General features: G+C 40.9%; 1 protein-coding gene across 5 annotated transcripts in view; it reads left to right on the top strand.

Annotated features, from left to right (window-relative positions):
- The window catches only part of Scaf8 (SR-related CTD associated factor 8), a 214,537-nt gene that overhangs the window by 82,107 nt on the left and 105,967 nt on the right, over positions 1-26,463 (top strand). For 3 of the 5 annotated variants that reach the window (XM_045158857.1, XM_045158858.1, XM_045158859.1), the window contains exons 14-21: positions 2,285-2,385; positions 6,226-6,339; positions 7,563-7,719; positions 10,480-10,613; positions 12,844-12,988; positions 15,810-15,878; positions 19,894-20,112; positions 20,979-22,446. In XM_045158857.1, the coding sequence (XP_045014792.1) occupies positions 2,285-2,385; positions 6,226-6,339; positions 7,563-7,719; positions 10,480-10,613; positions 12,844-12,988; positions 15,810-15,878; positions 19,894-20,112; positions 20,979-22,432 (2,393 nt within the window). In that variant the 3' untranslated portion in view covers positions 22,433-22,446. Of the gene's footprint in view, positions 1-2,284; positions 2,386-6,225; positions 6,340-7,562; positions 7,720-10,479; positions 10,614-12,843; positions 12,989-15,809; positions 15,879-19,893; positions 20,113-20,978; positions 23,093-26,463 lie in introns of those variants that run through there. The other 2 variants (XM_045158860.1, XM_045158856.1) reach the window with 1 other exon arrangement.

Raw genomic sequence — 26,463 nt, 5'->3', positions numbered from 1 at the left:
AATTATCTGCAGTATTTTTACATGTGCAAATCTGATGTCACATATCTTCAGGGTAGGATATTAAGTTGCCAGGTGTGGCTATTATATTACTCCCAGAGTAACTGCATAAGTGACCCTAGGTGTTTGGTTTACCTGTTATGCAAGTATTCTATTAGGCTAGGTGGAACAAAATAAAGGCAAATTCTAAAATTCAACTGAGTAATGTACACAATCAAAACTAGCACAGCCTATTTATGTAAGAGTCAGTATTAAAACAAGCAGATAGGGCTGGAGAGACGGCTTACCGATTAAAGCATTTGCCTGTAAAGCCAGAGGACCCTGGTTTGATTCTCCAGGACCCAAGTAAGCCAGATGTGCAAGGGGGCGCATGTGTCTGGAGTTAGTTTGCAGTGGCTATAGACCCTGGCATGCCCATTTCCTGCCTCCCTGCCTCCTTCCCTCCTCCTAAATAAATAAATAATTAAATAAGTAAGTAAAACAAGCAGATAATCTAACCACGTCCCTAAAGGTGTTTATTGCCCCACGCTCTTAATTCTGTCAACCTGGAGGCTGAGGTTCTGTTTCTGTAAAGGGTTCCAGTCAGCCTGTGGCTGAGTGAGACCCTTCCCCCAAGACTGACAGAAGAAGAAGGCAAAGGCAGTATAAATTAGGAAGCAACAAAGGTCAACCCCAAAGTACAGTTTATTTAAGGATGGCAAATTTGCTGGGCATGGTGGCTTAATCCCAGCACTTGGGAAGCAGAAGTAGGAGGATCACTGTGAATTCAAGGACACCCTGAGACTACATAGTGAATTGCAGGTCAGCCTGGGCTAGAGTGAGACCCTACCTTGAAACCCCCCCCCGGCCCCCCCCCCAAAAAAAAGAATGGCAAACCAACCTTCAAATCTAGCACATAACCTGTCCTGACATGGAAGGTGCAGCTCGCATTTCCAGTGCTTTGGGGCAGGTCCTGCAGGCCCTGTTACCTTGGGGATGGCTCCTGTCTGCTTTGCTGCCTGATCACCTAGGTCCTCTGCATTTCCTTATGGGCTCACTTAGACTGGCCAGATCACTGGGACGGGTTCTCTGGTTGCCTGTGCTGGGTGCTGGGTGCTGTGTAGCCGAGCCCCCTTCCCCAGGTCTCCGGTGGTTGCCAGCTCTGGTGGTTGTGAGGGGAGGCTGTGGAGGTGCCTGAAGTTGGGCTGGAGCTGCGCAGCCGCTCTCCGTGGTCGTCTTTCTCTCAAGCCGCACAGCGGCTCCCTGCGGTCCTCCCTTCAGGCCATGGCAGGAGCCCAGGCTGAGTAGTTGGCTGCTTCCTAGCAGCTCTGGGACTCTCCTGCTTCTCGGCTGCGGTTGATAATTCCTTATACTACTTTGCTTTTTGGTAGAAGAGTGCATTTTGCTGTTTTTCTGTTTATTTTCCCCCTAGGCTGCTTTCTTGTGGTTACTATGCCATCATCTTACCTGAAAGTCTATGTAACTATTACTCATTTTAATTAATTTATTGTTATTATTATTATTTTTCAAGGTAGTGTCTTACTTTAGCTCAGGCTGATCTGGAATCCACTATGTAGTCTTGGGGTGGCCTTGAACTCACAATTATCTCCTCCTACCTCTGCTTCCCACATGCTGGGATTAAAGACGTGCACCACCACGCTTGGGTAAATATTTTTTAAATAAATGTCTTCCATTAAAGGAATTATTCAAGAAGGCAAGAGCACTACAACTAAAGTATATAGCAAGGTGTCCCATAAAGTTATTGAAAAGATGTGGCTTTGAATTTTTGGTATTCAAGACTTTAATGATGGTAGGTTAAGGATCTTAATTCAAACATTTCCCCTTTGTAGCTCTATGGATGTTTAGTTCATTAAAGATCATGTAGCTCGCTAATGCAGTCTTCATATTTGTCTGTGCATTGGGGAGAAACATCTACTTCCTCTGAAAGTCACTTGGAAGGTTCATTGATAAGACTGCAGTGTGAAGTAGTTCTGCAACTTTGTTGCCCATTTGAACCTGAGGGCGGGTGGGATTTCAAAGCGCGTCCTTCCTGCTTTCTCTACCAGTCCTCTGAGGTGGGAGGAAGGTCGATTGCCCAGTGAAGCTCAAGACTGGTAGGAGGCCGGAGACATGCAGGAAGTCAGCTCTGGAACTGAGAATGGCTACCTGGGACTTCAGCTGGCTTAAAGCCTAACAGCTGTGTCCATTAAACAGTATTTTTACAACATTAAATTTGATCTGTTATTGTCGGTGAAAGACATGAATATGTACATGTGTGATTTTGTTTCCTTGTCTCATGTCTCCTCAGTGTGCAGCACAACTCTCTGGGTTGGTCAGGTGGACAAGAAGGCAACTCAGCAGGATTTAACCAACCTTTTTGAAGAGTTTGGACAAATTGAATCCATTAATGTAAGTATGTCTTTCGTAAGTAGTAGTGTAAGATTGAAAAGTACGTAGTTTTACTGTAATTCTCTCATGTAGAAGGTGGAGGCCATCCTCAACCACATGATGAGATTCCTGTCTGAGAAACACAAAGTGAGAAAAGACAAGAGCTGGGCTTGTGGCACACGCCTTTAATCTCAGCACTTGGTAGGCAGAGGTAGGAGGATTGTTGTGAATTCAAGGCCACCCTGAGATTACGTAGTGAATTCCAGGTCAGCCTGGACTAGAGTCAGACCCTACCTCAACCCTCACCCCCTCCAGAAAAAAAGATAAGAAAAGTAAAAAGTAAATCCTAGTAGTAGTATCTAGCTTCCATAACACACATCTGTGTTTGCTCTTAAGCTATTTTTCTTCTTAATTTTCTCCCTTTTAATGGCATTCTAAAAAATATTCATAGAGCTTATATTGTATTGGATTCCCAAAAACATGAACTATTTCTCTCTTTCATTCTGTCTCCACCTACGCACAGCACTTAAGTAGTGCTTAGAGGCAACTAGAATTGGGATCTCAGTTGCATGTAAGGTCTTTTGTTCTTTTCTCTCTTCCCCTTCTCTCTCACTGCCCTCTCCTTTCTTTTACATTTTTTGTCCTTTCTTTCCCATCTTTTCCGTCTTTTTTCTTTATTAACATTAGGCAGGAAAACTAAAACCCACAGGATTATTTTCTTTTGAAGCCCATTTCTTTAACTTGTATGCCAGGCATTCTTAGCCTGTCTTAATTGCTTATGTCTGTGCAGGTCATTCTCTTGACTGTGGGACCTCCTCAGTTGTGTAAATTGAAAATAGTAAAATAAAACTTAAGCCGTGAAGTATTTTATTGCCGTTGGTTTTAATAGATTTTTAAATTCGTAGTCTTCATTGGTGGTGTTATAATTGGCATATTTGTTGAAACTTTCATTATTCCAGATATTTATCCAGTTTTCCTTCTAATTTTTTTTTTTGTTTGTTTGTTTGTTTTGTTTTCTGAGGCAGGGTCTTGCTCTAGCTCATGCTGACCTGGAATTCACTGTCTCAGGGTGGCCTTGAACTCATGGCAATCCTCCTACCTCTGCCTCCCAAGTGTTGGGATTAAAGGTGTGCGCCACCACGCCCAGCCAGTTTTCCTTCTAATCTTAATTCCCATTATTCTTTATATGGCTAAGCTTGACTGTCTTGTATGGTTAAAAGTTTTTATTTAAGTTGTGTTTGGCCATGTAGTATCTTCTTTAATTTTTAGTTTGTTTTTTTAGTGAGAAGCAGAGAGAGAGAATTGGCACGTCAGGGCCTGTAGCCTCTGCACACTCCAAACGCATGTCCCACCATGTGTGCATGTGCCCCCTTGTGTGTCTGCTTAGGTGGGTTCTGGGGAATCGAACCTGCCTCCTTAACCATCAAGCCCTCCAGCTCCATTTCTTATGTTCTTTTCATGTACATGCAATCTCAGTGGAACCTCACAAGCAGCTGGTTAATTCAAATATTTTCATTTTTTTAAATTTTTTTATTTTTTTAAAATTTTATTTATTTATTTATTTGAGAGTGACAGACACAGAGAGAAAGACAGATAGAGGGAGAGAGAGAGGATGGGCGCGCCAGGGCTTCCAGCCTCTGCAAACGAACTCCAGACGCGTGCGCCCCCTTGTGCATCTGGCTAACGTGGGACCTGGAGAACCGAGCCTCGAACCGGGGTCCTTAGGCTTCACAGGCAAGCGCTTAACCGCTAAGCCATCTCTCCAGCCCTAAATATTTTCATTTTTTAATCATGTCCAAATCCTGCCATCTTGCACAGTCTGTTGTGATGAAAGCTCTCTGAAGTTTCTTCTTTGCCTTCACTTATACCAGACATGTCTTGTCTGCCTTTTCTTTTCTTTCTTTCTTTCTTTTTTTTTTGTTGTTGTTGTTTTGTTTTTCTCGAGGTAGGGTCTCACTGTAGCCCAGGCTGACCTGGAATTCACTATGGACTGTCAGGGTGGCCTTGAACTCGTAGTAATCCCAGTCTGGGATTAAAGGCATGCACCACCAAGCCTGGCGATCAGACATGTTTTGACATCAGAACAAAAAAAAGAAATGTCCATGGGACACAGACACCTTGTTCTCAGGACACCACAAGTCCACACGTGCTTCTCTCTTACGGCCAGGACTCTGTGCTCTTTTTTTTTTTTTTTTTTTTAAATCCCAGCAGCATTTGGGTGTGTTTGTTCCATGAGCATCTTTTGCTTATCCCCACATTGTCACTATTTGGAAGCTTAGTACTTAAAAGTAGTAGACTGAATTATTTTTGTGAAGTGAAGTGAATGCCCATGGCAAAACCTAATCGGTGAAAAGTTGGAAGTTTTGCAACCCATGTTCTTAGCTTTGCTAGAATTTGAAAAGTGAGGAATGTCTTAGAATTTAAATGGCACCTACACAGTTGGGACATTGATGAGCCTGAAGAGTAGTAGATTGGTGCAAAGATGGCACTGTATGGTAAAGAATGGGAGGTTAGAAAGATGAAGAAGTTTGACACCAGACATTGGCATTAACAAAGCTGAGGAGAAGGTATGTTTTATGACCAGAAAGTTTATGGTTAGTAAATAATAATGAAGTAAAATGCCTGAGTTATTCAGAAAGAAACTGGAATGCTCGATTCAAGATAATGTTATAAAGTGATTGTTTATAGAACGGTATAATGCTTTAAAGATCAATCCAGGCTGACCTGGAATTCACTCTGTAGTGGCCTTGAACTCACGGTGATCCTCCTGCCTCTTGACACCTGAGTGCTGGGATTAAAGGCGTGCGCAACCACACCCGGTTTAAGTCAATCTTTAAAAAATTTTTTTTTGTTATGTTTGTTTGCTTATTTGAAGGTGATAGACAGAGAAAGAGGCACACAGAGAGAAAGAGAGACAGAGAGAAAGAGAGAATGGGCACGCCAGGGCTTCCAGCCACTGCAAAGGAACTCCAGACACATGTGCCCCCTTGTGCTTCTGGCTAACGTGGGTCCTGGGGAATCAAGCCTCGAACCTGGGTCCTTAGGCTTCACAGGCAAGAGCTTAACCGCTAAGCTATCTCTCCAGTCCTAAATCAATCTTTTGAACCTTGGTCAGAAAGCTATTTTCCTGCTCATGTGCAGAAGTACCTGGAAACCATAGTGTTGTGTTGTAAGGCTGAAGAGTTTATTTTCTTTATTTTTTTTTATTTGAGAGCAAGTGACAGACATAGAGAGAAAGATGCAGATAGATAGATAGAGAATGGGCATGCCAGGGCCCCTAGCCACTGCAAATGAACTCCATACATACGCCCTTATGCATCTGGCTTACGTGGGTCCTGGGGAATTGAGCCTCAAACTGAAATCCTTAGGCTTCACAGGCAAGGACTTAACCGCTAAGCCATCTCTCCAGCCCCACTGAGGAGTTTTATTTGTTGTATTGTCAGCACAGGTTTTATGTAAGGATGTGATATTAACAACCACTACAGTATGTCAGTTAGAAAAAATATATTTTTCTTCAGAATAAAATAGTGAATTTACTGAAAAATTTGGCCCCATTCTTTTTTTTAGTCTGTTCTGTAAATGGAGCTGTACATTGTTTAAAATAGTTTGTGTTTAATAAATGGATGGATGATAGTGAAAATTTCACAATATTGTTTAGAATGAAGCCAAATTGGGTTTGTTTTGGTATTTTGAACCTAATAATATGTATATGATTGTACTGATAAACTGTTCAAGGAAGAAATTTTGGTTATTTATCAACAGTTGTACTTGAGTCAGTAGTCAGAACGTTAAGTTTCAGTAAGACAGAATGGCGGATGAGTTTCCATCTTTCCATTCATTGTAAAAGGATTTTCCCCACAGATGATTCCGCCCAGGGGCTGTGCATATGTCTGCATGGTTCATCGGCAAGATGCATTTCGGGCTCTTCAGAAACTGAGTTCGGGATCCTATAAGATTGGTTCCAAGGTTATTAAGGTAAGCTTGTGTGTGGATGAATTGAAACGTAGAAGGATGGCTTACATTTTAGTGTCTGTTTTGTTACAGTGTATCTTTCATAGGGACAGGACACCTGGCTTTTTTTTTTTTTTTTTTCTCGAAGTAGGGTCTCACTCTAGCCCAGGCTGACCTGGAATTCACTATGGAGTCTCAGGGTGGCCTCGAACTCACGGCAGTTCTCCCACCTCTGCTTCCTGAGTGCTGGGATTAAGGGCTATGGCTTTTCTTTTTTTTTTTTTTGATGAGAATAATCCCAGTTAGCATGGCTGTTCTTATTTTTATGTTTTCTTTCCTGCCAGGGCCACGCCCTGTGCTGTGGGCACGGTATGTGTGCGCACTCTTCGCCGAGGTGGAATCTTAGCCCTACAGTCTTCAGTGCCACCCGTGGCCAAGCCTCAGCGCAGGCTTACTGTTCAGTGTCACGGAGCCACAGTTAGGTGTCTCTAGCCCACACTGACCTAGAATTCACTGACGTTTCAGGCTGGCTTTGAACTCATAATGACCTCCCTACCTCTGCCTCTCAAGTGTTGGGATTAAAGGTGTGTGCCACCACACTTGAATAAAGTTACTTATTTTTATTTATTTATTTCCAAGCACTCAGAAAGAGAGGGAGGGGAGTGGGAATACAAGAGTCTGTTGCCATTGTAAATGAATTCCAGATGCTTTGTGCATCTGGGTACTGGGGAATCAGACCCAGGGTGGCAGGCCTTGCAAGCAAGCATCTTTAACCACTGAACTCTCTCTTCAGCCCCAGAAGACAGTGTTTCTTGTTCTCCGCTGTTCACTAGCCTAGTTGGGCCATGAGCTTCCAGGGATTCTGTCAGAACCACGCATGGTGACAGAGGAGTGCTGGGAATGCGCACTCTCGCTTTGGTCTCCTATTTGACGTGGGGTTGGGGGATTGGAATTGAGGTTCTTATGCTCATGTAGCAAACTCTTTGCCCATTTAGCCATCCTCCCAAAATGTGAATCAACATTTTTATTACACAACTAGATTTGGATCGCCTCTAGGGAGTTACCATTTTATAACCTATTTTGTAAACATCTGTAATGCAAAATTACCACAAGCACTTAAGGTAAAACTAATTTTACTTTTATGCACATTGCTTAAATATTTGAACTGTTAGCATTTTTATTACAATATACATGTGAGTTTTTTTCTCCTCCCCCCCCGCCCCGATTTCCCTACCTACTCCCAATAGATTGCTTGGGCTTTAAACAAAGGTGTGAAAACAGAATACAAACAATTCTGGGATGTGGATCTCGGAGTTACATATATACCGTGGGAAAAAGTGAAGGTGGATGACTTGGATGGCTTTGCCGAAGGAGGCATGATTGATCAAGAGACTGTCAATACTGGTAAGAACCTGAAAGTCATTGTTATTTAAAATACTTAAGACACTTGTAATTGTGGACAGTGTTGATTTACTGGATTCAGCTCCAAAACAGAAGAAAATAGATGCTACTCTGCCTGGCAGATATGTCTAATGGGCTGAGGTTCATAGATATCAAGTTTACTTGAGAAGGTGTCACATAGAAGTCTGTAAGGGTAATATTCTTTTCCTTGTATGTCTTGTTAAACTGTTTTAATACTTGAGAAAGCTTTGAACTAAACAATTTTAATTTTAAGTGTAAGCAGAGACTTGACACTTGGAGAAACTCTCCAGGTGGTCTCTGAGTCGAGTCCCTGTCAGGAGTGTCACAGGTGGAGCCGAGCTCACGCTCATCCCCTGAAGCATAGCATGATCCCTTGAACGGCATGACCAAGTCATCATCATCTGCTTTGCTCTTTAAAATCTTTCTCTAGTTTTGAAGATTCCAGCTATAAATTTACAAGGTGAACAACAATTATAAGGCAGGCAATATTAAAAAATGATATTTGGAAAAGAACTGCAATATATGTTCATATCTTCACCATCTTATGTCTTATCAAAATTATCTAATTATGACCATGTTAGTTCTCAGTCCAGTGCAAATATTTTCAATCATTTTTTTGTATGCTGTTTTTTGCAGCTTGGGTGCGAGAGCGTGTTATGTTACATGAGGCCTTGGGTTTGATCCTTAGCATCACCCCAAAACACAAAGCTGTTGCTATTTTCATTCTTCCTCTCTTTCTGCCTACCATTCTTTCCCTGGATGTTCTTTAAAGGCGTGTACTACCACACATGGCTCCTTTTTTGTTTTTTTTTTTTTAAGATAAAAAAATTGTTTTACACACACCTACATGAATGGGGGGGGGTTGCAGATAGAGGATGGGTGTGCCAGGGCATTCAGCTACTGCAGACTCCAGACACTTGTGCCACCTTGTGCATCTGGTTTATGTGGGTCCTGGGGAATCGAACCTAGGTCCTTTGGTTTTATGGGCAAGTGCCTTATCTGCTAAGTCATTGCTCCAGCCTCCCTGAGTTTCTTCTAGGAAATTTATTCTTTCAGTCATTTTAGTTCCTTTTGTCAGGCCCAACTTCAGAACCTAGACTTAGGATAGGGAGTCGTAAGTGCAGGTCAGCAGCCTGGTGGTGCCTGGGCCAGATGCTGTCAGCATTCTTTCAGCAAAATAGTTCTGAAATACTCGCTCCTGTGTCTGTTCTTTACCTTGTTCTTTTAATTGCAACAGCAGATGTGTTACTGTGGAAAAAGAAATGCTAAGCTATAGGATTTCTGTGTTCTGTTTTTCTTTATTTCTTCTTTTCTTTGAGACTGGCCTCCAACTCCTTGATACTATTGCCTCCACCTCCCAAGTGCTACAGGCAAGTGTCCCATGATCAGTTGATCCCATTTTTATTCCTGCATTTTCAGGAGGATTTACTCTGTGTTAAGTTAATACTTTCTTTGTTAGTTGTACCTTGTACTGAAATGTGGACTGAGGTTGGATTCTTAGGCAGCCTTTGAAGTAGGTCATTATTATATTTCTTTTATTATTATTACTATTATTATTATTATTATTAGTAGTAGTAGTAGTAGTTTTGCACTCAGTGAATACAGACAAGTTGGTACCATTGTTAGCCTGTTCCATGTCCTACCCCCTTCCTCAGCCCCCTCCCTGTTGAGGTATCTGGGTCATATATTGTGAAGTTAGCCCACAGTTATGGGTAGGAGGAAATATCTGCGTATCGTGACCCAGCATGCGGCTCTGACATTCTTTCCACCCCCTCTTCTGCAAAATTTCTCTGATCATGTTGGGTTGCTGGTGATGAAGTGTTGGGGGCCTCTGTGTCTCTGGATAACTCAATTGGTAGGAGTTGATTGTTCTCTGTGTCGATCTCCTTCACTGTTGTGCTGGTACCAGGTTCACCATGAGAACAGCACCCTTGCTTGTTTCGCCAATTATTCTTAGTTTCAGCTGGGGCCCTTTTGAGGTATGATGGGGTGGTTCTCTCCTTAGGATCTGGGTCTATCTGAAAAAGAGAAGCAGATTCTCCAATGGAAAGTAAAGTTAGCACCAGATAAATGGGATAACCCTTATTTTCATTATTATATTTCACTGAGGTACCATCTTAGTTTTTTTCATTTGTCTCATTATTTTTGAACTCCATAGTATCTTTTTTTTTTTTTGCATGTTTTTGTTTCTTTTTGAGATAGGGTCTTGCTCCAACCCAGGCTGACCTATTTCACTGGGTAGTTTCAGGATGGTCTTAAACTCATGGTAATCCTCCTACTTCTGTCTCTTTAGTTCTGGGATTAAAGGCGGGCACCACCATGCCCGGCTTTTCCATAGTATCTTAATCTTATTTATTTGGCCAAAAGTTTTGGGGCTGATAAAACTTAGAGTTCATTAAGTTGTAGATTTCTTGAAAATTTGCTGAAGTAGTGCTGGAGAGATGGCTTAGTGGTTAAGGCATTTGCCTGTGAAGCCCAAGGGCTCATGTTCCCCTCTTCAGATGTCATATAAACCACAGGCACAGTGACACATGCGCCCAAGGGGCACACACATCTAGTGTTTGATGGTGGTGACTGGAGGCCCTGGAGTGCCAGTTCTCTTCCTCCCTCTCCTGCATACAGAAAGGCAGTCTGTTGGGCTTGCCTCAAAAAAAAAAAGTAAAAAATTTGCTAAAGAAGATGGATTTGGATGTGATAATAAATGTATATAGTAGAAAAGCTGAATTTCAAATATTTTTTTAGAATGGGAAACCATGAAAAGCGCAGAACCTGTTAAAGAGACGGTCCAGACAACACAGAGCCCCAGTCCAGTAGAGAAGGAGACGGTGGTCACGACCCAGGCCGAGGTGTTCCCTCCGCCCGTCGCCATGCTGCAGGTTAGCGCCACCTGCCCTCTTTGTGAATGTGCTCTCTCACGTTGCTGTTCTTGTGCTTGCAAGAAAGTTGGAGCAGATTGTCCCAACTCAGTCAAAAACTTGTCAGTCGTGCGAGGCAAAAAGTGTTAAAATCTTTATTTTTTAGAAAATATTTCTGCTAATGTTATAGTATTACTGCACTAAACATGTAACGTGTAAAGGCAAATGTGGAATGTAGGTCGTCAGAATTGGCAGGGTTGTCTTTAGATGTATGTGTTCTGATTAAGCAAATCGACAGAAGAATGTCACTTCTAAGTTATTCAGTGAATTCAGTCATAGTGTTGAAACATCTTTTAGGAATGGTATGTTACGTATTGAAATGTTTGTTTATGAAACAAATATTTATTGAATCCCAGTGCCAGGCCTGCAGTCTTTTAGGAACCCTAGGGTTAGGGATACATGAAGGAAAGAACCTTCATGGACCTTTTGTTTGTAGTAGGGGCGACAGTGTAAAGTAAGAGGATGAGGCCCTCTGGAAGAGGAAAGGTACTGTGGGCTGCCACATGTCTGGGTACAGGTGCTGTAGCAGTGAAGCAGAACCACACAGTGGACCCAGTTGAGAATGTGAGTTTGACCAATAGCTTGGAGAGGGTGAGAGAGTTAGCTGTAAGGCTGAAAATCCAGGCAGAGCAAAGGTTCTGTGCCAGGGCCATTCTTGGTATGATCTGGGAACAGTAGAATTATATTATGGCCTAGAGTAAAGCCAGTGAGAAGAACTTGAGTGAAAGTATCCTGTGAGGACTACAAGCTTTCATTCTGCGCGAAGTGAGCGTTCAAGCATTTTTGTCATCGCAGTGGTGATAGGATCTGTCAATGTGAAAGGATTGCACTGGCTGCTGTGTAGAGGATAGGCTGTAGTGAGCTTTTTTTCAAAATTTATTTTATTATTTGAGAGACAGAGAGAGGGACAGATAGAGACGTAGACAGAGGGCACATGAAGGCCTTTAGCCATTGGAAACAAACTCCAGACGCATATGCCACCTTCTGCATCTGGTTTATGAGGGTTCTGGGGGAGTCGAACCTGGGTTCTTAGGATTCATAGGCAAGTGCTTCAACCTCTAAGCCATCTCTCCAGCACTGTAGTGAGCTTTTAAAAGCAGAAAGACCAGGTCATTGTAGCAATACCAGATGAGCCAATGGTGATAGGGAAAAGACTGCTCAGAATGGAAAATCATGAGGCATTCGTAATAGACACAGTATGAAGATAACAGGTAGAATTTCCTAGAGAGATTGGATCTGGAGTTGATAAAAAATGTACAAACAGCTATTTACATGTCCAAGAAAGCAGACGTATGGGGCTACCATTTTTCTAAGAATGAAAGATAATGTGGGAAGAGGTCTTTTGGAAGTGACAATGGACCATTCATTTTTTCTTGCTTGGAAAGTTTGAAGTTCCTTCTAGATGATAAAGTTGAGAGTTGGTAGGATGTGGAGTTTAAGAAAGATAGAGCGCCACCCTGAGACTAACTATGTAGTGAATTCTAGGTCAGCCTGGGCTAGTGTGAGACCCTACCTCAAAAAACACAAAACAAACAAACAAAAAACCCCACAAAGATACAGTTATGCTTCAGGTAAATATTTGGGACTTTTCTATACCTAGAATGAGTAAAAGTATGTATGTTGCAATTAGAAAAAATTTAAATAATACTTTTTATTTGCAAGCAGAGAGAAAAACAGAGAGGATAGGCATGGACACACCAAGGCCTCATCCCATTATTGATGGATCTCCAGGTGCATGTGCCACTTTGTGCGTCTGGCTCCATGTGGGTACTGGGAAGCTTTGCAAACAAGCTCCTTTAATCATTGAGCCATCTCTCCAACCCATAGGAAATAAATTTCTGAAAGTCTCATCTGTTGTAAAGCTGTTACTGACATGCTTCCTGATCACGGTTTTACAGTTAGGTATTATTAGTCAGCTTACTGTGACATGGCATTTAAAATTTGAGCCCAGTGTTCAGTTTTCAATTAGATGTTTATGCCATCATTTCAGTATAAGAAACACTTAACAGCCTCCAAGCAAATTATGAGGTGAATAATAATGCCTGCTTCTACACTAAGAAGGTTCATGTACAAGTACAGAAACAGAGGGAAAAAATAGGAAGGTATAATAGTCATGACAAGATGTAATTATTGCAAGCAAATAAACAGATTGCTTAATCTTTTTTTTTTTTTGTTGTTCAATCCACCAAAGATCCCAGTAGCTCCTGCAGTGCCTGCAGTGAGCTTAGTCCCACCAGCGTTTCCTGTATCCATGCCTGTTCCCCCACCTGGATTCAGTCCCATTCCTCCACCTCCTTTTCTACGAGCAAGTTTCAACCCTTCACAACCACCTCCTGGTAAGGAATTTTCATCTGCTATTTGAAATCTGTCTACAGTGCTTTCTCATACCCCAAAGCACATCAGAACCACCTAGAGGAATGGTCATGCACAGGTTGCTGTCTAGCCTTCAAACCTTTAGAAATCTTGCTCATTAGCAGAGAGTGACATTTGCTCATAATGCAGATGACTGACTAGAAGAAGCACTGACAGAAATGTCAGAATTCCATGTTGAACTTCTCAACTTTCATTAGAAATCTCATATTGAAGTTGGGCATGCTGGCCCATTCAGAAGGCAGAGATAGGAGGATTTCCATGAGTTCAAGACCACCCTGAATTTACATGGTGAATTCCATGTCAGCCTGGGCTAGAGTGAGACCCTCCCTCAGAAAGGAAGAAAGAAAAAAAAGAAAGAAAGAAATCTTATATTGAGTTCTATAGATTGTCCTTCTTTAAAAAAAAGCAGTAGGTTCCATTATGGTATTAGCAATTCAGTTTGTATTAGAGTGAGTGTGTCAGGGCCTCTAGCTACTGCAGAGGAACCTCAGATGCACCCACCACCTTGTGCATCTGGCTTACGTGGTACTGGGGAATTGAACCTGGGTCCTTAGGCTTTTCAGGCAAGTGCCTTAACCTAACTAAGCCATCTCTCCAGCCCAGAATTGCACTTTTTAGGGTAGCTTTTTTCCATAAAAAATTATTGATAAAACATATAAAGCTAGGTGTGGTGGCATATGCTTTTAATCCCAGCACTTGGGAGGCAGAGGTAGGAGAATCGTCGTGAGTTCAAGGCCACCCTGCAACTATATAGTGAATTCCAGGTTAGCCTAGACTCTTCCTTGAATTTCCCCCTTTCCCCAAAGAGAGAGAGTGAGAGAGCATGTGTGTGTGTGTGTGTGTGTGTGTGTGTGTGTGTGTGTGTCAGAGTCGTACACTGTATCTGTGTCTCAGGCTGGACTGGAACTCATGGAGTAAAGCCCCATTTGTCCTTGAACTCAGGGCATTCTTTCTGCACAGCCTCACTAAGGCTGGGTGTGGAGGCTTATGCCTGTAAATCCCAGCACTTGGGAGGTGGGATTTGAGACCAGCTTGGGCTCCACATGGAAGGCCAGCCTCACCTACAGAGATGTTCTCTAAAATGCAGAATATGACATAAACACAACATGTAAGAGTGGTTATCATTTATTTGTCAGGTTAGCTTGAAGTTTTTAAAAAATACTTTTTATTTATTTGTAAGCAGAGAGAGCAATGAGAATAAGTGTATATATGAGAGAGAAAAAGCAGATAGAGAGAATGGGCATGTAGGAACCACCTTAACTGCTAATCCATCTCTCTAGCCTTTTTTTTTTCCCCCTTTTTCTTTTTGAGATAGGGTCTCACTCTAGTGCAGGCTGACCTGGAATTCACTATGTAGTCTCAGGGTGGCCATAAACTCATGACGATCCTACCTCTGCCTCCTGAGTACTGGAATTAAAAGTGTATGCCATCATGCCTGGCTCTCAGACCTCTTTTTAATATTACAAACAATGAAAAATTACCCTTGACAAATATTTTGTATGTTTGTGATTTGAAAATCAAAATTTACTGGAGAATATTCTAAAATAGCTATTTTTTAAAAATTTTGTTTAATTTTATTCATTTGAGAGCAACAGAGAGAGGCAGGGAAAGGGAGAGTGAATGGGTGCATCAGGGCTTCCAGCCACTGCATACAAACTTCAGATGCATGTGCCCCCTTGCACATCTGGCTTATGTGGGTCCTGGGTAATCTAGCCTTGAACCAGTGTCTTTTAGGCTTCACAGGTGAGCATTTAACCACTAAGCCATCTCTCCAGCCCTAAAATAGCTATTTTAATAATTGTGGCACATAGACTTTTCCGAATTATCATTTTCTATCATTTATTTATTGAAAAGCCACATCTTTCGTCTTCCTTTATTTTTAAATCAGTTTTCTAACTTAGTTTAATAGGTTTTTTTCTGAAAACAACAAAAAAAAAAATCACATGATTAAACAATAATCTTCTCTGGAGTTTTTTTTTTTTTGTTGTTGTTTCTTGAGGTAGGGTCTCACTCTAACTCAGGCTGACCTGGAATTCACTATGTAGTCTCAGGGTGGCCTTGAACTCACGGCGATCGTCCTGCCTCTGCCTCCCGAGTGCTGGGATGAAAGGCGTGCGCCACCCCACCTGGCTAATCATGTGATTTTTAATGTCATTAAAAACATAAATATTAAATTTGATATTTATTCCAGTGCTGAAAGCATTCAACGCCATTCAGTTAGTAAAGATACTTTGATCCAGTGGATAAGCAGCCTATGTACTAAAGAGAAAAAAATGGCATGTTTGATGGAGGACATTGTTGCTGTGATGTGATCAGTAGGTTGAAGTATGTTCAGCATGCTCTCTGAGGTTGTTAGTCTAATATTAATAGTTGCCTGTTTTATACTAACTGTGGTGTAGCTCACACCATAGGGCTTGAATGAGTAAATAAGTAAAGTATATATAGGGCAGGATGTCCTTACTTGTTCACAGAGATCAGATAATGTACATAAAAGTCATTTGTAAAGTAGAAAAAATATATATGTTCAGATAGTAGGGACATGGTGATAAAGATGACTTTACAAATGTAGAGTTTTGTTGGGCATGGCGGGACAGGCCTGGATCCCAGCTCCTTGGGGAGGCTGAGATGGAAGAACATGTCAGCCCGCAAGTTCTAAGACAGCCTGGGTAATAATGACCCTTCTCAAGACAAACAAAAAGAATGTGGTGTTTTATTTGTCGCTATTGATGTAAAGCAAGTAATTTTCTTTGTCCTGCTTTATTTTGCTCGTTTTCCCTCATGTAGGTTTCATGCCGCCTCCTGTCCCGCCCCCTGTGGTCCCGCCCCCTGCGGTTCCTCCGGTCGTGCCAGCATGTGAGTGTTTCATTTAGGAAATTTTCTTAATCCTTGGTAGAGTTTGTGTATTTGTCCTCATTCTTGTGATTTATTCTTATGTTTATTGATTATTAAGTGTTTATAAATATATTTATTAGGTCTTGAAAATAACCCTATATATTAGGTCTAATTCACTAGTTGTCTCAATATCTGTTTATAATTGGCTTTAGTCAGAATTCGCAGAATGTTCTCCCATCACATTTGTGACTTTGTTTTGTTTTCTTTATTATGAATGTCTTTATCAAGAGCCTTTTTGCCCCAACTCCCCCTTTAGTAATTCTTCATGACTTACTGAATCAGTACTTCATTACTCTATATAAGATTCTAAGAATGGATTTGTATTTCTGCTTTTGTGCTCTTCAACTTATTCCTTTCTCTTTTTCCTTCTATTCCCTGTAAAATGGAAATTAGCACCAAAGGTAATCAGGGTTTTAGACAAGAATATGAGTAAATACCAAGACTTGTTATTAGAGCATAGCAATGTCTTTTTGTTACATTTTATGCAAAATAGACAATTGTTTTAGAGCAGTTTTAGGCTCAGCAGAATTGAGTAGAAATTGCAGTCATGGCTCCTATGCGCAAGTACAGCCTCTCCCGATACCATCCTCAGCTGAGTGGTTCCTGTTGACAGAGGAGTCTACGTTGGCACTATTACCCAGACTACATAGTAGACATCAGGGTTCGCTCCTAGTGTTTTATTACACTTTCAGGACGTTAGGATGCGTCAGGGCATTCAGGTATTGAATTTCGTTATTTAATGTGTGTTAGTTTTAATTTTTTAAAATTTTATTTATTTCATTATTTATTTATTTGAGAGAGTGAGGGAAAGCAGCAGCAGCATCAGAGAGGGAGAGAGAGAGAGAATATGAGCATGCCAGGGCTTCCATCCACCACAAACGAACTTCAGATGCATGTGTCACCTTGTGCATCTGGCTTACGTGGGTCCTGGGGAATTGAACCTGGGTCATTTTGGCTTTGCAGGCAAATGCCTTAACCGCTAAGCCATCCCTCCAGTCCTAGTTTTAAATTTTTAATGATGGTTTTACCTATTGCTTCTTACTGCTTAAATCTTTTAGTTGTAATAATCTTTCTAAATCCATAGCATCTTCCATATTCTTCACTAAATTTGTTTTTAAACCATGCCTGGCTTGAAAATACATGTTTTTAAATTTAATATATTTGAGAGAGTGAGAGCAAGAGAGAGAGAATATGAATGGGCACACCAGGGCTTCAAGCCACTGCAGATGAATTCCAGACACATGCGCCACCTTGTGCATCTGGCTTACGTAGGTTCTGGGAAATCGAACCAAGGTCCTTTGGCTTTGTAGGCAAATGCCTTAACCGCTAAGCTATCTCTCCAGCCCTATTTTTTTCTCAATTTTTATTAACATTTTCCATGATCATAAAAAATATCCCATGGTGATACCCTCCCTCTCCAGCCCTATTTTTTAAAATTTTTTTAAAAGAGCTTTCTCTGGCCAACTAACAGTACTTAGTTACCTTGAAGTGCAGTGTACAGGAAAGTTGTGGTAGATGCCAAACCTTTCCTCCAGTTCACAGTGGTGAGTAATTCTGTGAGGATGCCATTGAAGCCCAGTGACTAAAGAAGGGAGGTTTCCCTTCTGCTCTTCTCCTTTGGCTCCCACTTCCATTTTTTATTTTTTTTGTGGAGATGGATTGAAAGATGATTGCCTTCAACATTTACTTCATAGTTCTTACAAGGTTAAGATGCTTTTGCCAGTGGAAGGTCTTTTGTGGAGTTCTGTACTTTTGAGAGAAAAAAGCTACTTGCAGTCTAAGAATTAGCCATGTCTCCAGTGGAGAGATGGGAGATTGCTGGAGACTACAGACTGAGTACCAGGTTCTGTTTGCTCTTGGAATTTCATAGGGTCAGGACAATTCAGTGAGCAAAACTAGGAAATACACATTTGTTATTATTTTTCTTTTTCTTTTTTTCTTCTTTCTTTTCGTTTTTTTGAGGTAGGATCTCACTCTAGCTTAGGCTGACCTGGAATTCACTATGTAATCTCAGAGTGGCCTCAAACTGATGGTGAATCCTCCTACTTCTGCCTCCCAAGTGCTGGGATTAAAGACATGTGCCACCATGCCTGGCTTGAAAATAACATGTTTTGAAAAGAAAAAATATGCACTATTATACAAATCATACTTTACAGGAATTTTTATTCTAGCTACTTTAAAAATATTGCTCTCTGTTCTTATTCTAAAACTCACAACACAAGATTACTTGTTTTCATTCTCCTATATTGATTTATATAGGCACAGGTTTTGTAAGTAATAAAATAAAATTAATGTTACTACAAACAACAGTGTGAATGAGACTGTTTTGCTACTTTCTTTGCATTCAGAATAAATATTTACTAAAGATGTATTGATAAAGTTGCTGATGCCAAAGGGCGCCTGCGGTTCTAATTTTCTCATAGTTTTGGCCCACAACATAGGCAGCATTTTCATTTAACTTGGCATGTTTAGTCCAGCCTACCTTTTTTTAAGAGATGCACTTATTAAGCACAAACATTTCAGAAGTAGTACAAAACATCAATTGCTTATACCAGACATTTATTGTCTTCTAAATTTTCATTTCCCTTTTCCCCATTATTGGTCATCTTCTGAACAATTTTTTTTTTTTTTGGTTTTCTGAGGTAGGACCTCACTCTAGGAGGTCAAGTGACCTGGAATTCACTATGTAGTTTCAGGATGGCCTCGAACTCTCGGCAGTCCTCCTAACTCTCCTCCCGAATGCTGGGATTAAAGGTGTGCGCCATCACACCTGGCTTGAAGAAAAACTTTTTAATTTTGGTCATCCTGCTTCAAAAATTAGACTCTAAAAGACTATTTTCATAAATATATAATGTTAGCTCTTTGACCTCTAATCCATTTCCTCCTTCATTCAATATTTTCTTCTCTTTCAGTTGTTATTCAGCTTTTTATAGCTTCCTTTTCGAGATTATTGGTTAAATAGGAAGAATTATTTCTGAAAGTTAGACAGAGAGCTTAGAAATGATCTTATGAACTCATCATTCAAAGAGGCTAGTTTCCTGATTTTGAGAAGCCTGGGATCAGTTAACAGTGAAGGAAATCCAGATGCTCCACGTGACCTCCTGCTTGCATCTATTCTCACACTTTCCACTTAGGCTCACAGGAGATTGTGTCCTATTTTACATACGTCGTATTCCTACAGTTTCTCCAGATAGCTCTAGAAGTGAACCTGAGGGAAAAACATTACCTTAAGTACCCTTGTGTGTTTTTACAGTTTTCTCATGTGGCATAAATTGAGCTAGAATTATGACTGCATATTTTATATTTCTCTAGTTCTGCTTTCTTTTTTTTTTTCTCAAGGTAGGTCTCACTCTAGCTCAGGCCGACCTGGAATTAACTATGTAGTCTCAGGGTGGCCTCGAACTTACGGGGGTCCTCCTACCTCTGCCTCCTGAGTGCTAGGATTGAAGGCGTGCGCCACCATGCCCGGCTAGTTCTGCTTTCTAACATAAGATGACGTACACTTAAGGGGATTTCCATCACCTCTTTAAGACAGAATGTAAATTGTTGATATTAGTAGTTTATCTTTCTTATTCTCATCAGTTTCTAACCTTGCTTGACAAAAGATAGTGACTCTAGAGATGGGAAGATTGTCATTTGATTCCTGCTTAAGTGTTTCTGTTAATCTTTCTGTGTATGTATTTACCTACATGGCCTTCTTGGAATAATGTTTTATGGTATTAGGATTTACTTCTTTACTACTGATTTTTATTTTTTATGTTACTAAACACTTGTAGAAATTTTTCCCAATTCTTAAAAAGTTTCTAAATATAGTTTATTTATTCATTGTGTCTTGAGTCACTTTGAGCATTAGTATTATATAACGTGCTTAGTAATACATGTGCCATTGGGTGAAATACTCAAACTACCAGAAAATTTGGCACATGAATTGATCCACTAATTAAGTCTGAAATACATTTTTCTCCTGTTTAAACAGCTTTAGTGCAACCACCATTGTCCATGACCCCAGAATCTGTGAAAGATGTTGGATTTGGTAGCCTTGTTTTACCAGGTGGTTCTGTTACAAGCAGTCTTGCTACTTCAGCTCTACCAGCTGGAAATGTTTTTAATCCTCCCACTAAACAACCAGAGCCTGAAGAAAAAGTACCTCATCTCATAGAACACCAGATCCCTCCTGGTGAGAGCACTAGACCAGGTAAAAAGAAATACTCCCTCAAAACATAGTTTCACAAGGTGTTTTTTTCCTGTAGATTGGTACTTAATGTTGGAGGGGCATGCATATGTAACCAGTTCAGTGCACAAATCTTGAAATACAAGTTTTTGAAAGATACCACTATGAAAATAAAAAAATAAAAAAAGAAACATACCACTATGTTCTAAATATGCTACAGTATCATAATTTGAAAATGACACTCTAAAGGGTTGGGGAGCTCATTAGTAGAGCGCTGTCTTAGCCTGCACAGTCTTACCCGGAGTCCAATCCCCAGTGCGGGGAGAATTAAAAAATGATACTCTACTCTGAGTAATGCAGATTTGGACATCTTTACTTTAAGGACCCCCCCACCCCTTGCCCCTTTTGGGCCCACTTAGAACTGCTTCAATGTATTTTTGTCAAAGCACGGTTCACAACACCTGTATATTTACAGGAAGATAAACATGATTAAGTCTTAGGGGTGCATAGCTTACACCGGCCCTTCTGTCAGGAGGTGTCCAGCGAGAGCCGTGTGGCGCATGCAGCGCCAGACCCTCCTTACGGCCGCTGCTGGTCTGTTGAGGGCGGGGATTACTACGACACACGTTATTTTTATTTGAAAAGTTTGTGTAATGTTATGTTAGATAATAGTTCTACTTAGATTTTAATGTTTAATTTTCACCCTTTGGTATTAATAATCTTAGCTTTAATTTTCATTTAATATCTGGTATAACTTGATTTTTGAGAACAGTACTGACTGATTAACTCTAAATAAATTACTATAAATTATAGCATTGGTAGTTTCTAAATGTTTCCTTTGTATAACAGATAACTATTATTTTGGATTATATCTCCTCTTCCCATTTTAGTGATTCCAAATGATATTCCAAGTAATGCTGCAATATTAGGACAGCCGCCTAATGCAACAAGCAATTCTGGAATTTTGGGAGTCCAACGACCAAATGTATCAAGTAATTCTGAAATTCTTGGGGTCCGGCCATCTAATGTTTCCAATAGTTCTGGGATTATTGGAGCCCAACCACCAAACATTCTAAATAACTCTGGAATTTTGGGAATACAGCCACCAAGTGTGTCAAATAGTTCTGGACTTTTGGGAGTACTGCCTCCAAATTTGCCTAACAATTCTGGACTTGTTGGAGTACAGCCACCAAATATCACAAATCCTTCTGGACTTTTGGGAACACAGCCACCAGGTGGGCCTCAAAACTTACCTCCTTTAAATCTCCCCAATCCAAGGATGCCTGCATTGCCAATGTTAGACCTTCGTCCAGGACTAATACCACAGGCTCCTGGACCAAGATTTCCTTTACTTCAGCCTGGAATTCCACCCCAGCGAGGAATCCCTCCCCCATCGGTACTTGAAGCAGCCCTTCACCCGCCGCCCCGGGGACCTTTCCCTCCAGGAGATATTTTCAGTCAGCCAGAAAGACCTTTTCTGGCTCCTGTAAGACCAAGTGTAGACAATGTCACTAACCCAGACAAAAGGATGCCACTTGGGAATGACAATATTCAACAGGAAGGAGATAGAGATTACCGGTTTCCTCCCTTAGAAAGCAGGGAGAGCATGAGTAGGCCTCCCCCAGTGGATGTCAGGGATATGGTTGGGCGGCCTATAGATCCAAGAGAAGGCCCTGGAAGGCCTCCATTAGATGGTAGGGATCATTTTGGAAGACCTCCTGTAGATATGAGAGAGAATCTTGTGAGGCCAGGTCTAGATCATCTTGGTCGAAGGGATCACTTCGGTTTTACTCCAGAAAAGCCCTGGGGGCACAGAGATTTTGATGAGAGAGAGCATCGAGTTCTGCCTGTCTTTGGTGGTCCAAAAGGTTTACACGAAGAAAGAGGTAGATTCCGGGCTGGAAGCTATCGATTTGATCCGAGAAGTGGTCCTTGGAACAGGGGGTTTGGACAAGAAGTCCACCGAGATTTTGACGACCGCAGAAGACCCTGGGAGAGGCAGAGGGACAGGGATGACAGAGATTTTGACTTCTGCAGAGAGGTGAACGGAAATCGTCTTGGACGAGACAGAATTCAAAACACTTGGGTCCCCCCTCCTCATGCTCGGGTGTTTGAGTATTTTGAAGGGGCCGCTGCACAACGAAAAGGTGATAATGTGCCTCAGGTTAATGGTGAGAACACAGAGAGACATGCTCAGCCTCCGCCTTTACCAGTGCAGAACGATCCTGAACTGTATGAGAAACTGTCATCCGGAAGTGAGATAAGCAAGGAGAAGAGTGACACAGTTGCTGATGTAGAAAGTGAACCAGTGGTGGTAGAAAGCACAGAAACTGAGGGGACATAATCATCACTCAGTAGGTAAAAGATACCTTTTGTCAAGTTGTCATCTCTGTAATAGATTAATGGCTGACTGGACCATAGTTGTTCACTTTTGTCTGCCAGAATTAAGTTAATCTGATGTTCATGTTCACCTTTCTCTTAAATAATTGTACAACTGACTTGTATAGACATTGTTCTTAATATGAACATGGTAGGTAAACATTTTTTATTTTTCTGATAAAGTATAAATGTTGCCCCAGATTCTTTTAACGTCAAGGAAATGAATAACAGCTTGTCAGAGACTTCCTATGGAAGAAAGAATTTTTTAGATACTATCGCTAGGTGGGATATGGTAGCAGGTACACTCCACAGGAGCAAGGGTGGCGTATCTTCTCCGTATCTCTAGGCTGCTGCAGGATTTTAAGGTAATAGACAAAGCTGTGACATTTAATGCAAAGACTGGCTCTAGATGCTTGAGGAGCATAATACAGAGATTTTAACAAATGATTTTGTAAAATCTATACCATGGTCTCTGTTACTCCAAAGTAAGTGTGTGTGATCTGTTCCTCATACTACAGTGAGTAAAAAGAAAAAAAAAAGCAAACAACGTAAATATTCAAAACCGTTTCAATGTTGGGTGAATTTTGTTTTTAGATGCCAATAAAACTTACTTGTTTGATAACAGTGTTCTAGGAATTGTATTTTTTTAACCTACAAATTCCTCAAGCCTTAATCATTAGTAGCATGTGCTTACTTGTGGAAGCTTTGTTTAACTCTTGCAACAGACTGTGGTGGTAAAAGCATGTACTTTATATAAAAGTCATGCATTTCAGTTATCGTATGCCCATGTCTAGTTACTGCATATGTCATGTAGTATTTTCTTTTTCTCTGTATGTCTATTTCACATACAGGAAAACATGGTAAGATAATCTTTAAAACTCTATAGAAAATCAGACAGTGTGCGAATTAACATTGCTTCTGTCATGTAGCTCAGTGTTAATGAAATTAGAATAAGAAACACAAAGAAAGGCATCAGCAGGGCGGAAGCTGGGCACTGCTTTTCTAGCTCAGTGAGGGTGGAGCAGCTCTGTCCCCGGGGCGGCACTGGCTCACCCCTGCCTTCTGCGTGGCAGTGCCGCCGCTGAAAGACTTCGGTCCCGTGCTTGGCAGGAGTTTGTTTATTGCACAGAATGAATGCTGGTGTTGGTACAATCAAGTGCTCACCATATGCTTGGTATTGGTAGCTTGGGGTAGCCCTGTTCAGATAAGCCTACAAGGAGAATGGAGTGGAAGGATTTGGGGTTGGTTTCTTGTTTGTTTGATTTTGTTTCATTTATTTGCTCTTTGTTTTCCTTTGGATTTTCCACAGACAGTGTTGTTCCGCAGTAAGAAGCCATTTGTGTTTTCTTAGTTTCTAATGGAAGGCTTTCATACGGAGCTGTGAACAGTCATTTTCTTTCCTATATGACCCTGCCATTCATCATTTCCTTTATCTACAGTTCTAAGCCGTGTTTGTCAAGCTTTCTAAAGTGACAGAACATTCCAGCTAGTTTATGTAGGATTGGTTTTTGCTCATTTCTAGTTATCTAGAGAGCTGTAAGACCTGGCCAGAAGTCTTTTTCAAACATGGTCTGAGTGCGCCAGGGCCCCCTGCTCCTGCACACTAACTCCAGACGCATAGGCCCTTTTGTGCACCTGGCTTTACGTGGGTCCTGCAGAATTGAACCTGCGCCTTGAGACTTTGCAAGCCAGTACACGTAACTGCTGAGCCACCTCTCCAGCCATTCTTTTCTTTTTTAAAATCTGAACATTTTATTAAGCATGCATTTCTGTTCATGGGTGCTGTGCTTGGTACTTATATGGTAACTAAAAGCAGCAGGGTGTCTAGGTCGTTACTGTCAGTGTTGGATAGGCCATGCTCTAGCAGTCTTGGAGGATAGAAGCATGGAGTTACCTGTTCGGAACTGGCAGTAACTTCACGTAATAGTGCATTGATGAATTCCACTTATCAGGCTGTCTAATTCTTCAGAGTAGTTCCTCTTCTCCTGGGAGCTTCTGTGCTTTGTTAACTTGACATTTTCCACACAAAAGCTCAAACTTTATGGAGCCACAGGTTTAGGATTGTTTGGGGCTTGGAGGAATACTGCTATATTTAAAAAGAAAAAGAATCCTTGACCTTTTTAAATTTGAAAAATGCTTTTTAAATAAACACTGTATAATATGAAATAACAGTAATTTAAGAGGCACCATTTAGAAATATGACAGACTGGGCATGGTGGCTCACACCTTTAACCCCAGCAATTGGGAGACAGAGAGGTAGGAGGATCACAGGGCCTGAGACTACATCATGAATTACAGCTGAGCCTCGGCTAGACGAGGGCCTATCTCAACACCCCACCCTCCAAAATAAAGTAGGAATAGGACAGGACATGCTTTCTATAAGATATCCTGATTCAAAGAGCTGTGAACGAGTCAAAGAAAGAAGAGACTTATTATTGAAGTAGACAAGTAGTTTAATGAAAATATATAATATGGATTACTGTTTTTCAACAGGCTAAGTTTACTACCCATCTCTGCTTATTCTGATGTTTTCCTCACTGTATATTTTGATCGGTATAAACTTTAAGAAGCAAGGCAGATTCATATTCAATTAAAAATAATTTCATTTCATCTTTGTGCTTTCTTATTGGTAGGATTTTACTCGGTGCTATATTAGTAAAATGTTTCAGTACCTTTTAACTTTCAAAGAAAAAGTTGACATTTTTCTCTTAAAAAGCAAATGCTTTCCTTACATAGTACAGAAGAGTTGAGCAAGAATCTGTTCATTTTGAAGATAAGTAAGCTGTTGTGAGTTGTTTAAGGACAGGTGCTGCAGTATTTCCTGGGCTGGAGAGATGGTCCCGTGGCTAAGGTGCTTGCCCGAACTTAATGATGCAAGATCTCCTGATGTACATGTGTGAATTGTATGAGATATACACACGTCCTGTGGCATACGTTGTATTTAAAAACAAACCTGTCTTAGGAACTTTGGGGCGTTGAAGAGGGTCTCACTCTGTAACTCAGGCTGACCTCAAACTCACAGCAGTTCTCCTACCACACTCTTCTAAGTGCTGGGGTCATAAGCATAAGACACCACGCCTGGCCTGCAATTAATAGTCTTAAAGTTTTTCTATTAAATATTTTAATTTGGTAGAATTATTTTAGTGTTATAAGAAAGCAATACAGCATACTGTGTCAGTTGGTGTTGGCTCATGAATAAAACTTAGAGAAGCCATCCCTTATAGTTCAGTTTATTTATTTGTTTGTTTATTTTTGCTTTTTTGGTTTTTCGAGGTAGGGTCTCACTCTAGCCCAGGATGACCTGGAATTCACAATGTGGTCTCAGGGTTACCTCGAATTCATGGTGATCCTCCTGCTTTTGCCTTCCAAGTGCTGGGATTAATGGCGTGTGCCACCACACCTGGCTTTAGTTCAAATTTAAGAAAAAAAACACTTTTTAAGATTTATTTCTAATTGGGGGGACATCGAATATGAATGAATGAGGGCCAGGGCTTCTAACTGCTACACATGAACTCCAGATGTATACATCACTTTGTGCATCTGGGTTTACTTGGATACTGGGGAATTGAACCTGGTTCTTTGGGCTTTGCAGGCAAGTGCCTTAACCACTGAGCTATCTCCAGCCAAGTTCAAATTTTAAAAAGGAACTATTACAGAAAGAACAAGATAGAAAGGAAGCTTATGAGATGGCTCATCAGGAAGTATTCTTATCTTAGTGGACTTTCTATAGGAAAACTCAAAGAAAATTATACTTGATACTATGTAGGGGAGTGCTTTAATTATAGGAAGGGCCTTTGGGAGACAAAACTGTACGTTTATCTTGAAGCAGGATCACTTAGATGTGGGTTATACGTCATTAATGCAAATCGGTGGTGTATGGGGGCTTTGCTTAGACACTTCCTTCTCTTCTTTCCCTTTAGGAGCAGATTCTTCATCCCATGTGTATACTTAGAGTTACTTTGTTGACGATACAGAAAAAGTGCTCTGAGGTTTTAA

Source organism: Jaculus jaculus, chromosome 9 (assembly GCF_020740685.1).
Source record: "Jaculus jaculus isolate mJacJac1 chromosome 9, mJacJac1.mat.Y.cur, whole genome shotgun sequence".
In the NCBI taxonomy this organism is placed as follows: domain Eukaryota; kingdom Metazoa; phylum Chordata; class Mammalia; order Rodentia; family Dipodidae; genus Jaculus; species Jaculus jaculus.
The sequence above is the reverse complement of the archived record's forward strand: the minus strand, read 5'-3'. Positions and strand labels throughout refer to the sequence as shown.